At 44.6% G+C, this 24,099-nt stretch overlaps 1 protein-coding gene across 1 annotated transcript in view; it reads left to right on the plus strand.

Moving 5' to 3' along the window:
- ntn1a (netrin 1a) overlaps positions 1–22,217 on the plus strand; it is a 66,664-nt gene extending 44,447 nt beyond the window's left edge. Inside the window, exons 5-7 of the mRNA XM_061233244.1 lie at positions 3,954–4,007; positions 11,113–11,187; positions 17,160–22,217. Of these exons, the coding sequence (XP_061089228.1) occupies positions 3,954–4,007; positions 11,113–11,187; positions 17,160–17,488 (458 nt within the window). The 3' untranslated portion in view covers positions 17,489–22,217. The remainder of the gene's footprint in view (positions 1–3,953; positions 4,008–11,112; positions 11,188–17,159) is intronic.
- The last annotated feature ends 1,882 nt before the right edge of the window (positions 22,218–24,099 follow it).

The raw sequence follows: 24,099 nt of genomic DNA on the forward strand, positions 1-24,099 counted from the left end.
TGTATGTCGCTCTGAATAAGAGCGTCTGCCAAATGCCATTAATGTAATGTGTACGGCTACGGCACTAACGTCCTTGTGAAAACATGCATTCTCGGTTGCACTAGTATACACAGATACAGGTATACAGTATGTGACAAAAAGCTTTTTCAATTCCGGTGCTCCCTCAGAATACATTTAAGCAATACATTTTAAACTCAAGTAAACAGACCATTAAAGCAGATTCAGTCTGATATTATGTGTCTGCAGCATGTTGACAGCTATACTCCCTATAAATCTGGAGTGCAGGGCCACAGCCTGTTGCATTTGGGCGGTATCTGCAGGCCGCAGAGTTCGGCCCCTCACGGATAAAGTGAGTTATGGCTGAGTCGAGCTGAAAGCCGCTGGCATCTGTGATTAAGATAACACTGATAGCCGTATTATGCCCCGATCTGCCTTTATTTTCCTTCCCTGCAAGTAAAATATGCATTTTGACTGCTGCTTTTGCCAATGAAATTGTGTTTGGAAATTTAACAAAGCCATTATAAAAGCACTCATTCCACAGATATTCTTGGCCAAGATTCAGGAGGAAAAATAAAACCCATAAACCCCCAGGAATCGGATTTCCTTGAATATTTCGTAGCGTATACGGAGGTGAGAAACTTGGAGATACAGAGGCCCCAGCGATTAAATTGAAAATATTTGGTTACTCTATATAATTGCAAAATAATCTATTTTCGTTTTAATAGCTTGATATTAAATGGAGCAATATCAAACCTCTTGCCAAGTTCAATTTGAACAAGAACAGAGTCATTACTCTGGCTTCATATATCCCACAATGCACGGAGTCATAAATCCATAGGAATCGGTCCTGAGTAACCAGCTTGTTATTTGATCTGGCACGCAGATTGGAATCTGCTATCAGAAGCCTGCAGGTCTATTAACTTTCAGCACAGAGTATATGCTTTCACATATGCCCTAAACTTTTGGTTCGGCCGCATTATTTTAGCAGCAGTAGTTTTTTTTGAATAAGGACAGCATCACCAGGGGCCTGCTCCACAAAGCAGATTACCGAGTTAGCTGATAACTGCACCCAGAAAAACCCACAAAGCAAGATTACTGAGTTATCTGATAACTGCCCCCAGAAAAACCCACAAAGCAGGATTACCGAGTTAGCTGATAACTGCACCCAGAAAAACGCACAAAGAAGGATTACCGAGTTATCTGATAACTGCACCCAGAAAAACCCACAAAGCAGGATTACTGAGTTAGCTGATAACTGCACCCAGAAAAACCCGCAAAGCAAGATTACTGAGCTAGCTGATAACTGCACCCAGAAAAACCCGCAAAGCAGGATTACTGAGTTATCTGATAACTGCCCCCAGAAAAACCCACAAAGCAGGATTACTGAGTTATCTGATAACTGCCCCCAGAAAAACCCACAAAGCAGGATTACTGAGTTAGCTGATAACTGCACCCAGAAAAACCCACAAAGCAGGATTACCGAGTTAGCTGATAACTGCACCCAGAAAAACCCACAAAGCAAGATTACTGAGTTATCTGATAACTGCCCCCAGAAAAACCCACAAAGAAGGATTACCGAGTTATCTGATAACTGCACCCAGAAAAACCCACAAAGCAGGATTACTGAGTTAGCTGATAACTGCACCCAGAAAAACCCACAAAGCAGGATTACCGAGTTAGCTGATAACTGCACCCAGAAAAACCCACAAAGCAGGATTACTGAGTTAGCTGATAATTGCACCCAGAAAAACCCACAAAGCAGGATTACTGAGTTAGCTGATAACTGCACCGAGAAAAACCCGCAAAGCAGGATTACTGAGTTAGCTGATAATTGCACCCAGAAAAACCCACAAAGCAGGATTACTGAGTTATCTGATAACTTCCCCCAGAAAAACCCACAAAGCAAGATTACTGAGTTATCTGATAACTGCCCCCAGAAAAACCCACAAAGCAGGATTACCGAGTTATCTGATAACTGCACCCAGAAAAACCCACAAAGCAGGATTACTGAGTTAGCTGATAACTGCACCGAGGAAAACCCGCAAAGCAGGATTACTGAGTTAGCTGATAATTGCACCCAGAAAAACCCACAAAGCAGGATTACTGAGTTATCTGATAACTTCCCCCAGAAAAACCCACAAAGCAAGATTACTGAGTTATCTGATAACTGCCCCCAGAAAAACCCACAAAGCAGGATTACCGAGTTATCTGATAACTGCACCCAGAAAAACCCACAAAGCAGGATTACTGAGTTAGCTGATAACTGCACCGAGGAAAACCCGCAAAGCAGGATTACTGAGCTAGCTGATAACTGCACCCAGAAAAACCCACAAAGCAGGATTACTGAGTTATCTGATAACTTCCCCCAGAAAAACCCACAAAGCAAGGTTACTGAGTTATCTGATAACTGCCCCCAGAAAAACCCACAAAGCAGGATTACCGAGTTAGCTGATAACTGCACCCAGAAAAACGTACAAAGAAGGATTACCGAGTTATCTGATAACTGCACCCAGAAAAACCCACAAAGCAGGATTACTGAGTTAGCTGATAACTGCACCCAGAAAAACCCGCAAAGCAGAATTACTGAGTTAGCTGATAACTGCACCCAGAAAAACCCACAAAGCAGGATTACTGAGTTATCTGATAACTGCCCCCAGAAAAACCCACAAAGCAGGATTACTGAGTTAGCTGATAACTGCGCCCAGAAAAACCCACAAAGCAGGATTACTGAGTTAGCTGATAACTGCGCCCAGAAAAACCCGCAAAGCAGGATTACTGAGTTAGCTGATAACTGCGCCCTGAAAAACCCACAAAGCAGGATTACTGAGTTAGCTGATAACTGCACCCAGAAAAACCCGCAAAGCAGGATTACCGAGTTAGCTGATAACTGCACCCAGAAAAACCTGGACCCCCCCCGAATGTGAAACCTGGACTGAAGTAAAAAGAGCAGTTCCAGGCTTTACTCTGTGCTCTTATCTGGCTAAATCTGCAGACATCAGGTTATTCTTATTAAGCAAGAGCCAAAATAAACCCATACCATACTGTGCATATCACACACTTAATATAATAATTGCCTACACTTAATTTTATCGAAAAGGTCTCTTCTAAATTCTCTTATAAGACTTGAGTCTTTCTTGTCTACTGTGTAGCCCCTACCTTTCTTTCTTCTTTATCAACATCATCTTTTATCCATGTTGAACACACCTTATTGTTCAATACTAGTGTCCTTGCTACTTTGCTATCTCTTGTGGGTTCCCTAGCCAAAACAATAATACAACCTGTGACAATCCTCACCTACGGTAAGCGATAAGAGTATCTTTCTACATGCGTGACTGGCTTGGATGTCAACTTCCCTGCACTGTGAATACATTAAAGGTAAACGGGCTGAAAGAATCCAGTCTTGGACTGAAACCTGGGCCCAACACGTCTTGTTATGTAGACACAACTCCATTAGCAACATTTGGTGAGAGAACGAAGATAACAGTCACACAAGCAGGAAGCGGGACACACTCCTCTGCCTCAGAACATAATTTTATTCCATCTGCGTTTCCCACGATGCATTCTCTTATCTCTGTTTTATTGTCCTGGCTTTAAGCATAAGCGACAGGTGGAAACCTGGAGTTCTTTGATGTGTCAATTACCGTATGCTGTATAATTAGACCCTCTTTCAGGTTGAAATAATGCATGATGTCAACAACAAAAACAAAACCCAAACATGTTAAGTCATTTTTTAATCTGTTGTTTAATCTGAACTGCTTGTGTAGCGGACAATGAGCCGCTTACTGTATGAAAATGTCCTGTATAGATAAAAGTGAAGTGATTGTTTGATTGATTGATTGATACAGTATGTTGGACTCTTGTTTAGAGAATACATACCAAAGTTTAGAAATGTCAGATTGTTATATCTAATTTAACTTCATTTCTTCTGTTTGCTATTTCTTCTCTGCTCACAGAAATTCCCGTTGCACCTCCCACAACGACAGCAAGCAGCACAGAGGAGCCCTCAGGTGAGTTCTTATGCAGTCAAAACAGACCAAAGTCTAGAGTCTAGGGTGAGGGGGGCAGTAATAGATGCTCATAAACTGAAGATACTTTGTTGACGAGCTTATTGAGACGTAAGCTCGTCAGTGGACACAGCTGGCTAGCTCTGTGGGCAGACAGGGGCTGGGGTGCCTGCTGAAAACATACTTGGCTTTGAAGAGAACAGAAGAGAAATGAAGATGTCAGAGAGCTTAGGCACTGCACATGACGAAAGCCCCCCGCAAAGCCCCACCACAAGCGTTTCATAAATGACATATCACTTACTGTGCGTATTGGCCCTGCACTGAGGCTCTCTAATCTGTTTACTCCTCATCCAATTCATCTCTAACTCAATCTCAGCGGGTGGTTATGGTAGCTCTTTGTTTACTGATATTTATTTTTCCTCTTTTTAATTTGTCTGGAAAGCTCCGCCTATCACCAGGGGATCGGCAGAGCTGAAAATTTAGGACAAAAGCGCTAATCACACACTGCTCTGCCTCTCTTAAAAAACAAACAAACTCATTCTCTGTTGTGATCTATATTTAGGACGGATTTTTTTTTTACTGAAATTGAGAGGCATTTTGTGACTTCCTAGTCAAATGAAGGTTTATATATATTTTTTTCTATCTCCTTAGATTCCCAACTGTTTATTAAAATCATACTACAGGATAGAAGGTAGAGTGGATGAAATTAAAGAAAAATGTAAAATATATAACTAACTATTTGATTTGAACCGGAGATAAAAATAGAAATATACTGTATTGCAGTCCTCAGCAAAATGTTCCATCTCTGATAGGATACGTTTTACTCAGATATAATATATTTTATTCCTGTTTGACTGAAACACTGTTAGTTGAATTAATGCGTATATAAATGTATATATATTTTTCTTTCCTCCAATACAGGAAATATCTAGTAAATATTGGTTAAAAATTGCAAGTTACTATACTACTATTGTGCTGATAAAATGTGCATTAAACATAATTTCAGTCAAGAACTAGGCAATAAGCAGCATGTATCTACAAATTTAAGTTTTCTTCATTTGAGATAAATTAGGCAAATCTGGTTAGAAAGGTTCACAGAATGAATATTTTCATAGTGCTGTAGGGCTTAGGTCCTGGTGCATCTTCAGTTTAATTTAGGAGCAGCGCTGTTTTCAAATATTTTATCAGCCAAGGCATGACATCACTTTGCGGGAATGAGTAATCACTGGAGGTTATTTTGGATAGCGACATAAATCTCAAAAGCACAACGAGGAAAAAAAAACGTCTAAAATCCCCTCAAACGATCTTTATTTGCAGCCGCAAATCTTAATACGGTTTTTCCGTAAAAGCTTGCCGCCCGTTGAGAGTTCCGCCCTTGTCTTTGTGGAGAAGTGAGAGGAGAAGTGGGCACGTACTACTGCCCTGGAATTCTGGAGCGGGGAAAACAAGCGCAGCTGTTGTGAGAGAGCGTCGGGAGCGTCGGGAGCCGCTAATGCCGCTCTGACAGATCCCACTGACAGGCCGGTGCGGGCAGCGCAGCCTTTCCGCAGTGCCTCCCTCCCCGCCTTTGTTCCCGGCACCCTTTCATCCTTCCACAAGTCCCCTGTTTGTGGATTCAGGCCGTTCCCTGAAACCCGGGATCAACAGGCTGCTTGTCAGGCCGCGTAGAGGGGGCCGCTTTCGGCGTGTGAAAATTGTCTTTGCCCAGCGGAGCGAGGACAGTACATGGGGCAAGGCGTGTTTACCGCCCGCCAGAGAAACAAACAGACCCGGGAGCCTCCGTCGCTTCAGTTCTCAGCCTGCATTCAGACTTTGACGGCAGAATTTGTAAAGGAGTAACCCCTGCGATTGGAAATCTTTCTTTGTGCCAGATCTTACTCTTGATGTTCAGAGCCACCTCGCATTAACGCACATTCTGAGAGTCATTATACACACTTTTTATATGATGCGGGTTCCTCAAGTGCGCGGTTAAATATTAAAAAGGAATGTGCAAAAGGCGGGCCACCAGCCAAGATAGGCCTGGGTTTTTCATCTGGGTTTCAGATGCGAGTAAACAAATGTTGTATAATATTTATATATTATGCAGTATATAACGCAGAAGAAAGAAACACTCGCATAGTATCTGTGGATAATTGCATCGTTCGTTTGTATGTACGAGTAGTCCCGCACGTTAAGGAAAATGGATTCTGATGACTGCGGAATGCGTGCTGAGACCATCCTGGTTTTGTTGTCAGCCCATGAGTGGTGCTGAAACCATTTTATCTGCTCTTTCCAAAAGTGAGAAAATGCCAGTGCTGTATATCTCACCTACATCGCTGTTTTTCACCTCATGTGTGGAGCTGTGTTTTTTTTCTCACACAGCTGTATTATTTTGTCTTGTGAGCGCAGTAAACTCATCGGACAGAAGGGTGAGGACACCTGAGGGATGAGCAGAAACAGCCGTTCACGACGGGGGGGAGAACACTCACTAAGACACAGACATACTATGCTGGCCACCCACGTGAACTGCCTGGCAAATGCACGTATTACCACGTCTTAAAGAAACGATAGCCCTCCTCGGTATTTGAAAAATATGATCTCGCCAACATGTAACTGCAAACAGATGTGGCGTCCTTATCGGTGTGTCTCTCTCTCACTCTCTCTGTCTCTCTCCTCTCTCACTCTCTCTGTCTCTCTCCTCTCTCACTCTCTCTGTCTCTCTCCTCTCTCTCCTCTCTCACTCTCTCTATCTCTCTCCTCTCTCTCCTCTCTCACTCTCTCCTCTCTCTCCTCTCTCACTCTCTCTGTCTCTCTCCTCTCTCCTCTCTCACTCTCTCTCTCTCCTCTCACTCTCTCTGTCTCTCTCTGTCTCTCTCCTCTCTCTCCTCTCTCACTCTGTCTCTCTCCTCTCTCTCGCTCTGTCTCTCTCTCTCCTCTCTCTGTCTCTCTCTCTCTCCTCTCTCACTCTCTCTCTCTCCTCTCACTCTCTCTGTCTCTCTCTGTCTCTCTCCTCTCTCTCCTCTCTCACTCTGTCTCTCTCCTCTCTCTCGCTCTGTCTCTCTCTCTCCTCTCTCTGTCTCTCTCTCTCTCCTCTCTCTCTCTGTCTCTCTCCTCTCTGTCTCTCTCTCTCCTCTCTCTGTCTCTCTCTCTCTCCTCTCTCTCCTCTCTCTCTCTGTCTCTCTCCTCTCTCTCTCTCTCTCTCTGTCTCTCTCCTCTCTCTGTCTCTCTCACTCTCTGTCTCTCTCCTCTCTCTCTCTCTCTGTCTCTCTCCTCTCTCTGTCTCTCTCTCTCTCTCTCTCTCTGTCTCTCTCTCTCTCTCTCTCCCCTCTCTCTCCTCTCTCTCGCTCTTCCCCCATCGCCCGCTCGTTCAGTGCAGTGTATTCGGTGACAGGGAAAGCAAGCTGTGCCCCAGGAGTGCGCCGGCTGTCTCTCTCACAGGGGATGAGTTAGCCAGGCCGAACAGCTGCACAACAGGTGCCTGCAGAGCACTGCTGGGGCCTGTTCATTTGCCTTTAGTGCCCCCAGAGAGCGAGGAATTCTCTAGAAACACCTCCGCATATGACGAACAAAGATACAACCGCAAGTTCCCAACCAAAACACTCATCAGCCTGGGTTCAGTTAACATTTTTTTACCCCTAACTTCCAATTAAATGCAAGTGTTTACTCAAACACAGTTTGCCTTGTTAATTTTGTCGATTGCAGAACTCACCAAACTGTATTTGCGATGCAGACTCTTGTGTGTAACTGTTGTAATAAAAGGAGAAATGTTGATTGAATCCAGGCCACAGTTAAGGATGATGAACGGCGTGAGACGGCGGTACGTCTGTGCGGCGTTTTGAGGAGTCTGCCTTCGCTACTCCCACATCACAGGGAGAGGACTGGCTGCGGTGGCTGACGGTGACAGTTACAATGATGAGCATTAGAAAAATTTCGGGTCCTCCCCGTGAGTAAACGGTTGCTCATCTTTAAAAACGGTCATGAGCGCAGGGGAACCGCTCCTGTGATTCCTCTGGCCGCAAGAACAGGCCCACACACCCGTTTACTGTGGGGCTTCACTCTCCACCAAACCACAGAGCTGTCTCCCGGGACGCTGTTACGAGCTTTACTGAGAAACCGAGGGAGAGAGAGGGAAACTCGCTGGTTTATAGTGTCATCATTAATACAAAGCATACACATGATTTATTGCTCAGCGTACTCGGTCCTTTTCTTCTCAGAATATAAAAACTTTGGCGCTGGATTACAGTAACTATGCGTCTGTATCGCAGGAGCGGGCCAACAGCACTGGCCACCGACTCCTTCTGAAACCTCGTTTCTAAGATACGCAAATCTCAGCGGAGCACCACTGCCCTAAACAAATATACCAGCGTTCAGTTAAGCGCAAATTGTGATAAACGGTGTTTAAAAATACTTTTCTCTATTTTAAAAGAATGATATTACATCTGGTTTATTTCTGTTTAGAGCCCAAAACAGGAGAAGAAGAAGAAGGGGAAACTGCATCCATTGGGATAAAGCCCAGCCCCTTTTAGCCGCGGTTCCAGCAGCCCCAGGCATGGGCCATAATCTAATTACATGCTTTATTTGCAGCAATTTGTTTCTCAATCAGTCTCGTTATGCGAGGAGAAAGGCCTCCTTCAGCGCGCTTATTCACACCGTATTGTTTCAGCATGCGGGGCCTGTGTCAGTGGCTCTTAACACAGCAGTTGTCTATTTCAGAGGAGATCCAACTAGCACACTGACCCCAGGTCATCTCTGGCACACGTTAGCTTCGCCCTCAGGCCAACGGAGCGGGCTTCTCTGCGTGCCTGCCCTGACTGAGGCTAAATATGCTCTTGTGTGTAAATGTTGTGGGAAGTTGAGACTAATATCAATGTAATTTGTAAAATCAGCACTCATTTATTTTATGGAAATTAATTATTTTAGGGTGTATAATGTTTTATTGACTGTTTTACCGCAGTATACTAAATCTGTCTTGACTTTATTATGGTTCCTGGTTTGGTAGATTCATAAACAGGCTGACAGGCCTGGTCAGAGTAGCCAGTGGGGTGATTGGGGAGGACCAGGCAGAGCTCCAGGATGTGTGTCTAAAGCAGGTCCACAGGAAGGCCCCTCCAGCCTGGACTGCTCTGATCATCCACTCCATCAGGAGTTTGAGCTCCTTCCTTCTGGCCACCCATTTAGGATGCCCCATACAAAAACAAGACATGCCAGTAACTATTTTCTTCCTGTGTCCAAAAACAAAACCAATCACTTGACATAATAATGAACTATTCTACTTTACATAGAACACTTTATATTATATTTGTTCAATTTAAACGATTTAACGCAACATCTCTCTTACTAATTCTTTATTACAGTAATACAGGCTTAGTGTCTGTACTACACTGTATATTATTACCTCACAAGTTAATCTGTCAGAAAATAGTCATTTTTGGTAATTTACTTGTATGCGCTCTGGCTCAGCACCCTGAGATTTGAAGCGCAGTGTAGTCCCTGGGATAAACTTAAGAGGCACACAAAGAGCACATTTGTCTGCTCTGTGGGGGCCCGGCGGGTGTGTGGAGCAGTGCTGGGGCCTCTGTCTCGGAGGGCCACTAATGGGGAATGAGGGCTATCAAAGGGAAGTATCATGATGGCATCAAGGGGGTTCCAGCAAAACAAAGCGCTCTTTTCCCCCGCTCGTCATTTACATGGAAATCAGGCGGGCCTGATATGGACTCCTCAATTTCATTTACTTTCCCATTTTTCTTTTCTACCCCGCATCGCAGCGCAGACTTTTTGGGGGGTTTACGAGAACGCTAACCACCCCAAAACCCCCCCCCCCCTCCCCCCCGCCCCCCCGCCTGTCCACCCACACACCCCAGCCACCTCAAACACCCCCAACCGCCCTCCCTTTTTTCGGGTGCATTTTTCCTCATTGCGCCGTTACCGGGGAAACCTCATTCACACGGAGCATAAAGGGGTAAAAGGCGGGCATGGACCAGGGGCCGGATGAGACAATGCAGTTTGTTCATATTCAGGCCCGGCTGAATGGAGCTCGGCCCCTCCGCCCCTCCGCCCCCGGCGTGCCTCCTCTCACAGGGGGGGGGGGGGGGGGTATCGCGATGTGTGGGAGGGGGGGGGGGAGCGGGCCTACGACATATTCTGGATCCAATTTGTGTCAGTCTGAGAAAAGAGTAAAAAGGAAACAAACGATTTTAATTTTCTATTTGGCCCCGTGTCACACAATTCTATTAGCAGGAAGAGCCTGGCGCCGTGACAGCGTAGCGCAGGCGGGCGCGGGGTCCTCTGGCACCGCCTTCACTCCAGGGCCGACACCCTCCCGTGTTTGCGCGATCCTGTATTTATACGCGAAAAGCGATTCATCATAAACGCACGAGTCCCTCCGACCCAGGGGGAGGGAGGAAAGGAGAAAAGGAAAAGAGAAGTTAGCCGGTGATCTGGAACAGACCCTTTGGCGCGGAGCGATTTTGGCCGGCCCGGCCTGAGGTTTTTATTTGTTCGCTCTGGTGGAGTGGACACCAAAAGGCTTCGCTAATGCTTCACGGGCTGCTAATTTCCCCCCCTGACCTCCCTTTGTGCCGCGGTGACCCCGTCCCCTGAATCCCCACGCGGTAAATGGCGGAGCTTGACACCGCTCCGGGTTTGGGGGAGTCGGGGGGTGAGCTGACAAGAGGGGATGTATAGGCCTTAATCAGACCCTCAGTGGCACTTTGACAGAGGGGGGGGAATTTGTGTGGCTCTCAGAAGACCTGGGTGGCACAATAACCATAGTCCAGAGGTCTCGCATTAGCCCCGCAGACAGGCTCACTGTTCGCCAGGCCAGGGGCTTTGTGTTTCCCTTTCTATAGCAGTGAAGGCACTTTCCTCAATGCTGCATAAGCCCTATGAGACAACACAATTCAACCTAGCAGATGGGTATCGCAAAACAGACAAGCAAAAGGTTTACAGCAGAGACTTGTTACTGGAGTTTCCCCCCCCTGTTGTTTTAATAAGACTCTAATGGGAGTGTGTGTGTGTCTGTGTGTGTTTGTCTGTGTGTGTGTGCGTGTGCGTGTGTGTTTTTCTGTGTGTTTGTATGCACGCGTGTGTGTGTGCGTGCGTGTGTGTTTCTTTTCTCTCCCATATGCAGACTGTGATTCCTACTGCAAAGCATCCAAGGGCAAACTGAAGATCAACATGAAGAAGTATTGCAAAAAGGATTACGGTGAGTCCACCGTTGGTTTGCAGTCGTGCTTCAATGTCTTCATTCCTGATCCCAACACACCCTGACCATTCCCAGCACAGGTTAGCTGCACAGGCATTGTAAAGATGGCTTACTTAAGCTGTTCAGAATAACATTGAAGGATCAAAGAGGAAGAGGCAATCAGCAAGGGGCTAAGAGAGCCTCTGATGATGGACAGCCCAGCAGGTATTTAGGCAGTAAGCAGATAAGACAGAGCTGGTATGATGGGGCAGAAGGACTTCAGCATTTCTGTTCATCCTCATTAAGAAAGGGACCTTCTGTTATTACCATCCCTGCCACCACCCCCCATTAAAGGTTTCAGGTGTGCAATCCCTCACAACGCAAAACAGGCTAAATAAGAGTAATTCAGTGTGCCAGTCTCTAAGTTACTTGTGTACCAAGAGTGGGTTCTCTTGTAATGTGAAACGGCACTCAGGTCATACCTTTAAAAATGTTAACGCAGTACTTTGAGAAGCACGGTTCTTTGAGCTGGAGAAATGTCCTGCTCTATTACAGAATGACAGGGTTAAATAATGGGCTAAAATCTTGTAAATCTCGATTGTATATTCAAGGTGTACAGTCTGTGTGTGAATGGGCCTCGAACACATTGAAATGCTTTGCGGATAGTATGGCAAAGTATTTATTGCTCTGCAGTTTTCCATGAGTTTGACGTTATGACCCTCTGTAGATGGTATGGAACATGCATTTCCAAATGGGTGGAATGAAGCCATTTTTTTTTTCTCTTCCAAATGTTAAGTCTTGCAGGAAAGTCTGTGGACCGCTGAGGGTCTGTGTGTGTAGATGTGTGTGTGTGTGTGTGTGTGTGTGTCTCTGTGTGTGGACATGCGTTTGGCTTCGCTGCTGCCAGTGACTAGCTTGGGTTGAGTTGCTCGGACTCTTCCATTCCAGAGCTCTTTTGCAAAGTTAGTTTCAGGGAGTTGGTGGCAGGCGATCCGAGGACTGGAATCTATTAAATTGAAATCAGACTGACGTAAGATGTATGCGTCCTGTGTGTCCACGCTGGCCTCTGCTGTGTTTGCGTAACATGCCTGTCTTTGGCTTGTATGTGTCTCTGGTGGTCTCCCGTCTGTCTGAGGACTGTGCCTGTGATTGTCCCTGGCAGTTTAAAGATGACTGTGTCTGGGGATGTATCAAGTGTCAATGCAAAGTATATGCTGGTAACTAACATGTCTGCTATGTGCGTTTGTCTACCGTGTTCTGGCGAATGCGACTGTCTCTCGTGTTTCCATTATGTAAATGAGAGGGGAGATAGATAGAGTAGACAGACAGACAGCTTGATATATCGATAAATATAAAAGAGAGAGCAAGAGAAACAAAGAGAAAGGGGGGTTATAGAGTGAGAGAGAGAGAAAAAGGGGGGTTAAAGAGAGTTAAACAGAGTGAGAGAGACAGAGAGAGTTGTGTTTGGAGGTCCACGTTGAGCTGCTCCTGGTTGTTTCTTCTCTGCGGGGTGTGCTCTCCGTGTGACTCCGGCCCTCAGGGAGGGTGTGTGACAGGATTTCCTCCCCGCCTCAGGGGGTCTGGGCCAGGCCAGGGTGGGGAAGCACGGGCTGGCAGCACTAAGAGCCCCTGCTGCTCCCTCTCCCAGCCCCCGCTGCCAGGGCTCAGGTTTAATCCCGTTTCCCAGCCCCACTGTCGTCAGGGGGGCCTTGTAGGCTGGCTCTGGGTCACACGCTGAGCTGGGAGTTTGAGGTAGGAGCCCAGGGGCACGACTCCACAATGCCACCCCAGCAAACGGCACACAACACTCCTAAAGCCCCTAAACAGCTTTGGATCGATTTACATTCAGGAGCGTGTGGAGAAAAACTGATCCCACAGAGTCAGTTTCTTACACTAATGACACTGGTTCAGTTTCCATGCACTGGCCTAAGGCACTGCCAATACAACAGCAGGAGAACACTTTACAAGTTACCTGGATGATAGGTAACCTTAACCTCCTCTCTCTCTCTCTCTCTCTCTCACACACACACACCCTGCCGTCGAGAGCAGCCAAACCATTAATCGTATAATATTAGAGCATCTCTCCAGTAAACATCCCTGCAGATCAGTGTCTCCTAATCGCATTACACATCATCTTAAGAGCCGTAAATAATGGAGGCAGCTGCATTCTGGAGAACAGCAACTGAGGAGCAGCCAAGCAGCAGCTCTCCCCGTTCCTCCCCAGGAAGAGCCAAAACATGACAGTTCTATCAGACTTTTACGGCAAACTCCCCAACCCTTTCCCGTAACAACACAATAACAACTCAGTTTTGGCATAAGACAGGCTCTGAATCAAGAGCGTATCCCCCTGAAGATGCACAACAGTCAGTCCATCTACCATTCACTTCCAATCACGCAAGAGAAAATACTTTATGTAATTACTGGTCTATTTAGAGTTTTAAGTCTGAGAATTTGTATAATACTTGTGATCTACATCAGTGAACAGTTGTTGCCAAAAGGCTGATGTACCCTAAAGAGCCCATCCTTGGAGCTGGGGCAAGCACACAGAGAGATTTTTATCTAAAGCCACATGCTCTGCTGCTTAGGCTGTGGCATTTTTGGAAAATGGCGAGTTTGGCTCCCAGTTTCAGATCCTCTGCCTCTCCTTTCAAATCCGTTTCAATTGTTTTCTTGAAGAAAACACAATTAGATCCTGCTGTGGTTTGTCATCCAAGTAAAATTCTTCTTTAATGAAAAAAAAAAAAGAATAATATCTAAATGAAAAAATGTATGAGCCAAGATGAGCATCTACTTTTTTGGATTGTATTTTTGCAAGTTTTTTTTTTCCTGAAATAAGAAAAGCTGATCATGGAGTCTTTTTCAGATAATCTCTGATCTGATTTGCATTTCCAGATAACCCATTTCCTAACAGTTAAAGAACCGATAAAGGACTGCTACCATAGGCTGCATAGCATCAGTCACTGTGTCTGCAGCAATTAAACAATGCCTTTCTTGGTCTATGAGGAATAGCACATCTTAAAATAAATAAAAGCGCTTTGTGTATGCGCTGTGTTAACAAGAGCCACAAACATCACGCCTCTGTTGACCTACGGGTCTGGCATTGTTTAAATCACGACAACAGCTCTGTCACTATTAGCTATCCACGGAACAGAACAGATGGGGTGGCACTTAGACAGGTGTTGATGGATTGCACCCAGGGAGAGATAAATATATTTTATTTATTATCTTTTTCTGTGCAACGTGTTGTCACGGAGACAGTGGGTATGAAGGAAAATATTCTCCAAAGACTCCCCAAAGGCAAAAGAACAAAGAATGAGAGACTTCTGTTTGTGGATGCCTCACGTAGGCCTTAAAGGGGCGCTCACACAATTCTGTCTCAGGGCACTGTTCTTAAAGGGGCGCTCACACAATTCTGTCTCAGTGCGCTGTTCTTAAAGGGATAGTCACACAATTCTGTCTCAGCACACTGTTCTTAAAGGGATAGTCACACAATTCTGTCTCAGCGCACTGTCCTTAAAGGGGTGCTCATACAATTCTGTTATCAGCGCACTGTTCTTAAAGGGATACTTACACAATTCTGCCTCAGCGCACTGTTCTTAAAGGGGCGCTCACACAATTCTGTCTCAGTGCGCTGTTCTTAAAGGGATACTTACACAATTCTGTCTCAGCGCACTGTTCTTAAAGGGGCACTCACACAATTCTATCTCAGTGCGCTGTTCTTAAAGAGGCCCTACAGGGGCCTAATCACCCTCCCGTCTGGCATCAGGGACAGGATCATGCATGGATGCACAATGGCCACAGGGGCTCTATGGTGTACAGATCAGCTGGCCTGTGTGATAATTAGAGGGGTGCGCAACATGCAGAGGGGTTTTGTAATTAAACGTGTACTCATTTATTGGGCAGTCAGAGGGGACTCTGGTGAGCTGGCATCCATTGCCACTCTCTCTCTCTCTCTCTCTCTCTCTCTGTGTGCCTTTGCTTGGTTTCTCGGCTGAGACGGTCCGCCAGCCCTGACAGACTGCATTGTGCGCGTGGAGAAAAGAGGAACAGATCAGTGCACTATTCACAGCCCACTTCCCCATGTTTCTGCCCCCACAGCCGCTGGGGCGGGGCTCACACAGGGGTGTGTGGGTGTCGCCACACTGTATTTACACCTCGCAGAAGCACTGAGGGAAAGCCCCTAATTTACAATACTGCCCAGTTACAACTAATGAACAAGAATAAAGATAAGAACATTTGATTAAAACATCAGTCGAACTAAATGTAAAAAAAATTGTCAAAATGATTACATTGGATGAAGAGCGTCAGCATAAATGTGATGAAAAAAACGCTTCTATAAAACACATCTCTCTGTGTGGTTTTTTTTTTTTCAACGGTTTTAAGTGACAAACCAAGCAGAACGACTCGTGTCCAGAGCGTTAGCTTGTTAGTTGACGTGGAAACGGAAGGAGAAAGACGAGGGATGTGCACTGGGACGCACGCCCTGCCGTTGGATCATGTTCTGGCACCGAACACCTTCTGTAGCAGGGCAGATACATAAGCACTACCCCCCCCCCCCCACCCTGCCAGGCTGAAGGCCCTGCAGTGAATGGCAGACTGTGACAGAGCTCTCCACTCATTCCAACAGGCCTCTTTTCTTCCGTAATTGCGGGCAATTTGCTCACTCCGGGGCCCCCCCCGCTCCCTCGCAACACTTCCCCCGGACCGTGCGCACAACCGCGCGGCCTGGAGACGCGGGGAGAGAGACTCTTCCTCTGAGGATTTTCCACGTAACGCACCCCGTGACATATCTCTCGAACAATGCCGTTTCTAGGAGCCCTTGCGCCGTGAAAGACACTCCCTGGCAGGGGTGTCTTTGTGCACACTTTCCACTCCGCAGGAGAGAAGCCCAGTCCCTGAGCGTGGCTGAACTATGCGCCGCGGTCTGACCGGCTTCCCTTGTTGTGGTGTACCGGGCTACAATGCGCCGTAAAAGAGCAAACAAGACTTATTTCTACCTTACCTTCAAAGAATGGTATTTTGTGAGATTATTATTAGTGTTATTGTCTCTATCAAAATAAAGTATCTCCCCAGCTTAGACCTATCACATTCATAAATTATCCTCCCGAAAAGCCCACACTCAGCTAAAAGCACACTAATTTTTGCAGATATGAATAACAGATCACGCAACACCTTATCATCATGTGGCTACGCACATAAGTATGTAAAAACAATCAATATGTTCCATGTTTATGTGGCTTGTGGGGACATACTGAGCAGTGTGTTGTTTTGAGGTTGTGGGATTATCTGTAAGCCAATGTCCAGTCCACAACCTGCTGTAAATTTCTAGGAGCGATAAACCCTTCAGACATCACCTCCACACGACTCGGCTTTTGACAGGTTTTATAGCTCTCGGTGTCTGGACAATTGTGTTTGCTTTTTTTGTGAGGAATTGCAAAAAGATATGCGCTATTTCCTTTCATTTGTAGTGAAAATAAAAGAATTCAGTGCTCAGCACTGCTTTTTGCCCCACCCCACCCCCGTCACTCTTTTTCAAACTTTTGAGTTGAGGAAGGAAAGCCGTTTCTAAGGAAACCTCTAGCACAGTCAACCCTCAGAGACTCTCGCTTGTCAGGGAGGTGTTCTTTCAAATGTACATAGTGAGCACGGATTCTCCTGGCTGGGAACACTATGGCAACTGTTGCCATGATAATGACTATGCAGGTCTATACAAATGGAGGGTCAAAGATCAGGGCAAGGAGGAAGGAATGGGAAGAGTGATAAGGACTGTGTAGGTCAGTGATTTGCACACATTCACAGACAAGAAATGGCAATGCTTCTTTTATCTCGCTGATGCCAGACCAACATTAATTAAACTTGCGGACAGATTTTTGAAACACAGTCACAAGCAAAACACAATGTTAAAAAGGATTTGTCTTTGCGCAACAAAACTGAATGTGTTTCTCCCGTGTGTCTGTCCCTCTCTCTCTCTCCTTCTCCGATTGGCCCACCAGCGGTCCAGGTGCACGTTCTGAAAGTGGACAAGGCGGGCGAGTGGTGGAAGTTCACCGTCAACATCATCTCCGTCTACAAGCAAGGCGTGAACCGCATTCGGCGCGGGGACCAGTTCCTGTGGGTGCGCGCCAAGGACGTGGCCTGCAAGTGCCCCAAGATCAAGCCCGGGAAGAAGTACCTGCTCCTGGGACACGACGACGACTCCCCGGACCAGAGCGGGGTGGTGGCGGACAAGGGCAGCCTGGTCATCCAGTGGAGGGACACGTGGGCTCGCAGGCTGAGGAAGTTCCAACAGCGGGAGAAGAAAGGGAAGTGCAAGAAGGCCTAAAACGTCCACACCCCCCCCTGAGCAAGCGGAGAGGACACGGAGAGAGGAGCGAGGGACCGAGGGAGACAGAGACCTGAGGGACAGACGGAGGGACTGAACGTTGCTGCTTTGAGTACAAGCGTGAAGAGAAAAGTAGGGTGTTTTTTTTAGGAACTTTTTGTGAAGGAGCTCATTTTCTCTTTTTTTTTTCCCCATCGAGATTTGTTTTTGTGGATTTTTTGCCAAGTTTGCACCTAATATTCCCAGTATATAAAGTTGTTGGTATTTCCCCCCCACCTCCCATTTCCACGGCTTCGTAATAATTCCAATCCATTTTTACCGGACATATTGTTTTAGCGTAATTGCAAAAACAAGCTACTGTATCACATTTCCGTGTCTAAAGCAGTTCATTAAGCTTTATGCAGTATATATATTGTACAGATGGGGCCAGGAGAATGCGAGGAGAAGCTGCTGATTACAGGTGACTCCCCAGGGGTGTGGGCCTCGTCACAAGAAACTGTGTAAACAGCAATGCAAGTGTTAACACACTAAATGTATCATAAAAACCTCGCTTTTCTATGTGGTTTTCCGCATTCAGAATCATGTCACATCGAAAAACATGTTCCGTAGTGGAGCAGCATCCTTTGACAAGCCTGCCATTTTCCTAAGCGTATCCTCTTCGTGTGGAACAAACTTGTGTGTAATATACCTCAAATCTTTTAGTTCACTCTGCGTTAAGCTGAAGAGTGCCACAAAGCTGCATGTTTTAGAGGAAATCCTCTACTGGGCTATGGGGTGTTGGACCAGCATGTGGACCGAGGCCATAGGTGCCAGTGTTGGGTTTAAGAGGCGCTCATGAATGAATATTACACCACGCCGTTATATATTACAGAAGCTAATGCTTTCGAGGATTTAATTTTTCGGTATGTTTTACATTTGTTCTGGGAGAAAATATTTAAAAAAAAGTTAATACAGTGTCCTCAATAGTCTTTACATGCATGGACGTTCATTTTAAATGGTTAAAGCTCTTCTGCATGGTTCCAGGTTGCATGTAAAAACCTTTTCTAGGGAGATTAACTCTAAAATCTCTTTTAGACTGGTGCTGCTGTTTTATAGTTAATTACTATCGTTTAACTGGGATAGTTCACTTGCTTGAGTTGTCTTTTTTTTTATTGCAGTATGTTTTCATTTGACCCAGCCATTTTGTTTGTGATGAAAGCTATTAATAGTTAGTTTTTTGTTTTTGTTGACCTGTCGTCTTTGCAGTGGTGGACATTCAGGGGTAACTGGTCTAAAGCGACAAAATATACTTCAGGTATCTCCAAAGTAATGTGTACAGCAGTGGTCTGCCTCCATAAGCAAATCTGTATGTTTACACCTGGTTATGCTTAAAAAAGAAATCTTCATTATTCAGTATTTTATTTTCAGCAGGAATTATTTAAAACGGCCATGTGACCGGAGCACAATGAGGAAATTGCGGTGCCTATATCAACATGACTTTTTCATTACGCTCCTAATTGTGAGTAAATGGAAACACACCGTAACATGGCAGTACAGGCCGTTGTGGCATTACTGAGGTGTATCTTCTTGCTTAAGGCCACAACCCCCTGAATGCCCACCGTTGAAGAGTTGGCAGATCATCAGAAACTTCCTTAAGCACCTAAAGTATCCTTCATCCCGCACATAAACCGTCTGGGCCAAACAAAGACATACACTAAGAATGAAATAATCTCAGAACACTCCAGAAAGTGAACTATCCTTTTCAAGTTGTGTTGGACTACCAACCCCAAAAAGAAAACATACTACTTATGCAAGCTTTGAGCTTCACAAAGACTCAGAACAGACCAACAACCAGCTGTCCATGCAGCGTTCCTCTAAGTACAGCTCACTATATATTTACGTTTTATTCATCTTGACAAAAGCATTGTCAATCAGTGTTCCAGAAAAGGCATTTTTGGATAGGGTAGTTCATCTCCAGTCACCAGGGTTAAGCTAAAGACGGTGCCAACAAAGTGCATTAGGAAAAGACTGCATCCCTCAGCAAGTGTAAACCAACCTGGAGTACTTTTACAAAAAGGCTTAATTAAATCTAAGCTATATATGGAAATATAAATCAGATAAACTACATGACTTCATCTTGGTATTCAAAGCATGATGAAAGCAAAAAAGGAAAGAAAAAAGCATGTTGTGTGCCAAAGACTTCAAACCGTCTGAAAGGCACAAATCATCCAAAGACTAGGCCTTATTGTTATTGTGCCATGAGAGTAAAATTAGCTTTTAGTCTGGCAGAAGTTTAAAAAAACAGGCAAAAAACAAAGCAAAACAAAGCCAGACTCTGTATCAACTCTGATATCTTCGGCATGACAATAAACATTCTTGGTGTTGCTTTGAATCAGCAGGATCTTCCACCACAGTAATACAGCTGTAATCTCTGGAAATCCCACTTCTCTCTCTGCACATCCCTGTCTCTGTTTCTCCTGCCATATGCTGAGCGTGGTAACGGTGCAAAGAGCCAATCTGAGGCTGGAAAAGAAATGAAAAGCTTTGTGGATGATCCTGCCGATTACAATTACTGGTCTCTGAACATAACCTGAGAAAGATGTTACCCAGAACGTTTCGTTAAGGAGAAAATGCACACTCGCCGAGGTACAAGTAACCCATCTGTGAGGCTGACTGAAGACCGTCTTTCACTGGAGAGAGGTCGTAAGAGATTTCAATGCTTTTTAAACAAAAAAAATAAATCCTGTTAATAAGTCTGTTTCAGTGATGTATAGCGTAAATCATTTGCAATGTGCAGACCAATGAAGAAAACCATTGCAGACCCGTATCAACTGAATACGTCATTTGTGTAATAATGTATTATTGTTGCTTAATTACATTAACAGGCAAAATTATTTTGTTATTTTGTAAAAAAAAAAAAAAAAAGTGAAATAAAACAACTACATTACAGATGTGTGCATTTAAAAAAAAAAAAAGGTGAAGAGGTTTTCTGGTACTGTGGGGTTACAGAGTTAATTGTGATGTGTGTATAGTTAGTATGTTTATGTTAAGCATTATCTAGACAATTTTGAAATATCACTAACCAGAATTCTAATTATTGTAGATTTTAACAGACAGAAAAAGAATGAGTTCCAGAATAAGCCGGTGGGACTGTGTGTAGTGCACCGTCACGGCAACGGAGGGGGATCTGAGCTGTGATTGGCCAGGCAGTGGGGTGCAGACAGACAGACAGACACACACACACACACACACACACACACGGGTAAATGCCCTATGGCCTGCACCTGACTTATGGATGACATACTTCTCATCTCACCCAACGAAGGATCTAAAAAATAAAATGGAAAAAAAGATGCAGAAATTTAAACCTTAGAATTATAAAGTCCTAAGTGACATTTTTGACGAAAAATAGTGCCATAAATATGTTGTTTATAGGGCCACTAAATATATGTGTGAAGGCTTACACAAAAATACAGTTTGAATGTACGAAGAAATTCAAAATTTTAAAGGTTGTATCAGTTTGGAGCTCATCCATTTTGGTATCTTTGAAGCTCAGTATCTCAGACCACTCAGAACCTTATAATTCCAAGGTCACCAAGTATGTCCACCTCACACTTCTGTGTCCTCATATCGTGGGCCCACAGACCACAGGCCAGCTCCTCACCCTTACTGTACCTTACAGACACCTAGAGCACAGGCCAGCTCCTCACCCTTACTGTACCTTACAGACACCCAGACCACAGGCCAGCTCCACACCCTTACTGTACCTTACAGACACACAGGCCACAGGCCAGCTCCTCAACCTTACCGTACCTTACAGACACCTAGAGCACAGGCCAGCTCCTCACCCTTACTGTACCTTACAGACACCCACCTCACAAGGCTGTCTGTCTGTCTCTCTCACTGCGGTGGCTTAAGACGACGCCAGCCCATCCATGATGGCTCACTCACAGCCATACACGAAGGGGCTCCAGAAATATGTATATTTACTTTAAAAAGACGGATAACTGTAGATGAACTAAAATAAAAATAAAAAGTGTATTCTAATTAGGGTAGAGGGAACAAGCGGAAGGTGTTTTAATTTATTGATCTGACTGTTCCGGCGGACAGTACGCAGTCCCGTTCATTCCACTATATTCACCACGAGGTCTGACCGCTGCTCTCCTGCAAATATACGTCTTTATGTACAGATCATTACAACAAACGTGTATGCTTTTTACTGGCAACTCCTCACGAAGATGAATGTATTACATATATATTAATAAATATATACATATATGCATTTTATTGTCCGTTGTAATATCCACAGAATATGTCACACATGCATCAACCCGCATTTGGAATAAGATAAGCATCGGCGAAATATATAATCGAACAAACTTGTTTTTATTGTGTTTAGTAGCCCCACGGTGTAAATTTTAGACCTGTTGTCCAAGCAATGAAAGGGTGTTTGGATTTGTACTGCAGACCTGTTGGAACTTTTGCTTTTGTTCATTCTATGAATTGTAAATGTTGTTTAGCTGTGGACATTGCAAGAGTTTGCAATGTTTTACAATGCATACTAATATATTATTGGTTATTATATGAATATATTTAATGACACATGAAACATTGTGTGTTTTATTTTTGTCCTTTTTTACCTTTTGTGGTTGTTAGATGTGATTAAAATCAGAAGGATATTGTAACTACTGAATACCATCCTGGTAGAACTAAATCCAGAATTCAATTGAAATAAACTCCTGTACACTCATTTACCTTGTCCTTGTTGCATGGGGTAAGACATGTCTCAGCTGAGCTGATTTACTGCTTAGAAGTTTCATTTGCATTGTGCTGGTTGTGTATTTGACTGATTTGGTCTTCTGGCTTGTTTAGATGTACTGCACATTTCCATGATAATCACCATAGCATAGGGACCAGGAGGTAGTAGATCAGGGGTCCTCAGACTTATCCATAAAGGGCCGTTGCAGGCTTTTGTTCCAACCAAGCATTTACACACCAGATTCCACTAATCATCCACAAGAGTCTTTGCTAAGGAACACAATGAGCAGAATCAGGTGTGTAACTGCTCGGTTGGAATGAAAGTCTGGAGTCACAGCAGCCCTTTCTGGCAAAGATTGTGGACCCTTGTAGGAGATGGTCATGGTCTATGTCAGTGGTCCTCACTCCTGGTCCTGGAGAGCCACAGGGTATGCTGGCATTCGTTGTTACTTATTTGATCACTTATTTGATCAATTAATACAACTCACCTGACATGGTTTCTTGGGTCTGAATTGGTTGCTGATATTAAGGCCAAAAAACAAAAACCAGCACACCCTGCAGCTCTCCAAAACCAGGAGTGAGGACCACTGGTCTATGTTGAAAGCCCATATAAACGCCTCACTTCAAAGTCGTTTCCACAATACAGCCACTGAATGTGAGGCAAAACAAGGAAAAAGATACTGAAGAGTTGGAAGGGGGAAAACTCTACCACAAAAATGTACCTCATTTAACAGGTAAAGGCGTATCTGTTTAATTCTGTGTAGCCGGCCAAAGTAATCTCTGTGCAGGTATCGGCACGAAAGTGATATTTTTATAGAGGTAAACGTCATACTGACATTCAGACCTCTCCAAATGTATTGGAACAACTTTTGCTATAGACTGAAGACAATTCAGTTTCTTAAACAACTTAGAACACATCACCTTTTGTATCAGACCACCCAATTGTTAGGTGAGCATAAGTATTGGAACATGTTACTGACAGTTTCTTGTTGCCTAGATGTGTCCTGTTAGATTGATTGGTTAAACAATAAATAGTTCTGAATGTCTACTCTTGGTTTTAGCCTTGGGTTTTGCCTGTGAAGACAGCATTTGTGTTAGAAAAGATGAACGAACATGAAGCTCAGAGAACTGTCTTTGTGAGAAAAGCAAGCCATTTTGAAGTGTAGAAAAGAGGGGAAATCGATCAGAGCCATTGCACAAGCATTGGGGATAGCTTGCACAAAAACATGGAAAGTCCTGAAAAAGAAACCACTTGCATACTGAGCAACAGACATCAAACAGGTTGACCAAGGAAAACAACAGCAGTTGATGACAGAAACATTGTGAGAGCTGTGAAGGAAAACCCAAAAACATCTGTCAGCGACATCGCAAACAATCTCCACAGGGCAAGGGTGAAGGTATCAATCAACCGTTCAAAGAAGATTTAGAGAGCAGCAATATAAAGTCAATACCACAAGATGGAAGCCACTCATCAGTAATAAGAATCGGAAGGCGAGATTGCAATATGTAAAGAAGTACAGAGATGAGCCAGAAAAGTTCTGGAACAAAGTTTTATGGACTGATGAGACCAAAGTTATGGAAAGGCCAAAGTGAGGAGAGAGAAGGGATCTGCTCATAATCCAAAACATACAAGCTCATCTGTGAAGCACAGCGGAGGAAGTTTCATCACTTGGGCTTGCATGGCTGCTTGTGGAGTTGGTTCACTAATCTTTATTGATGATTTAACTTATGAGAGCAGCAGAAGTCCAAACTAATTGGGAGGAACTTCATCATACAGTAAGACATTGACCGAAAACACACTGCCGACACAACAAAGGATTCATTAGAGAGAAAAAGTGGAACACTTTAGACTTAAGTCAATCACCAGACCTTAA

The sequence above is a fragment of the Conger conger genome, chromosome 2 (genome assembly GCF_963514075.1).
Source record: "Conger conger chromosome 2, fConCon1.1, whole genome shotgun sequence".
Taxonomy (NCBI): domain Eukaryota; kingdom Metazoa; phylum Chordata; class Actinopteri; order Anguilliformes; family Congridae; genus Conger; species Conger conger.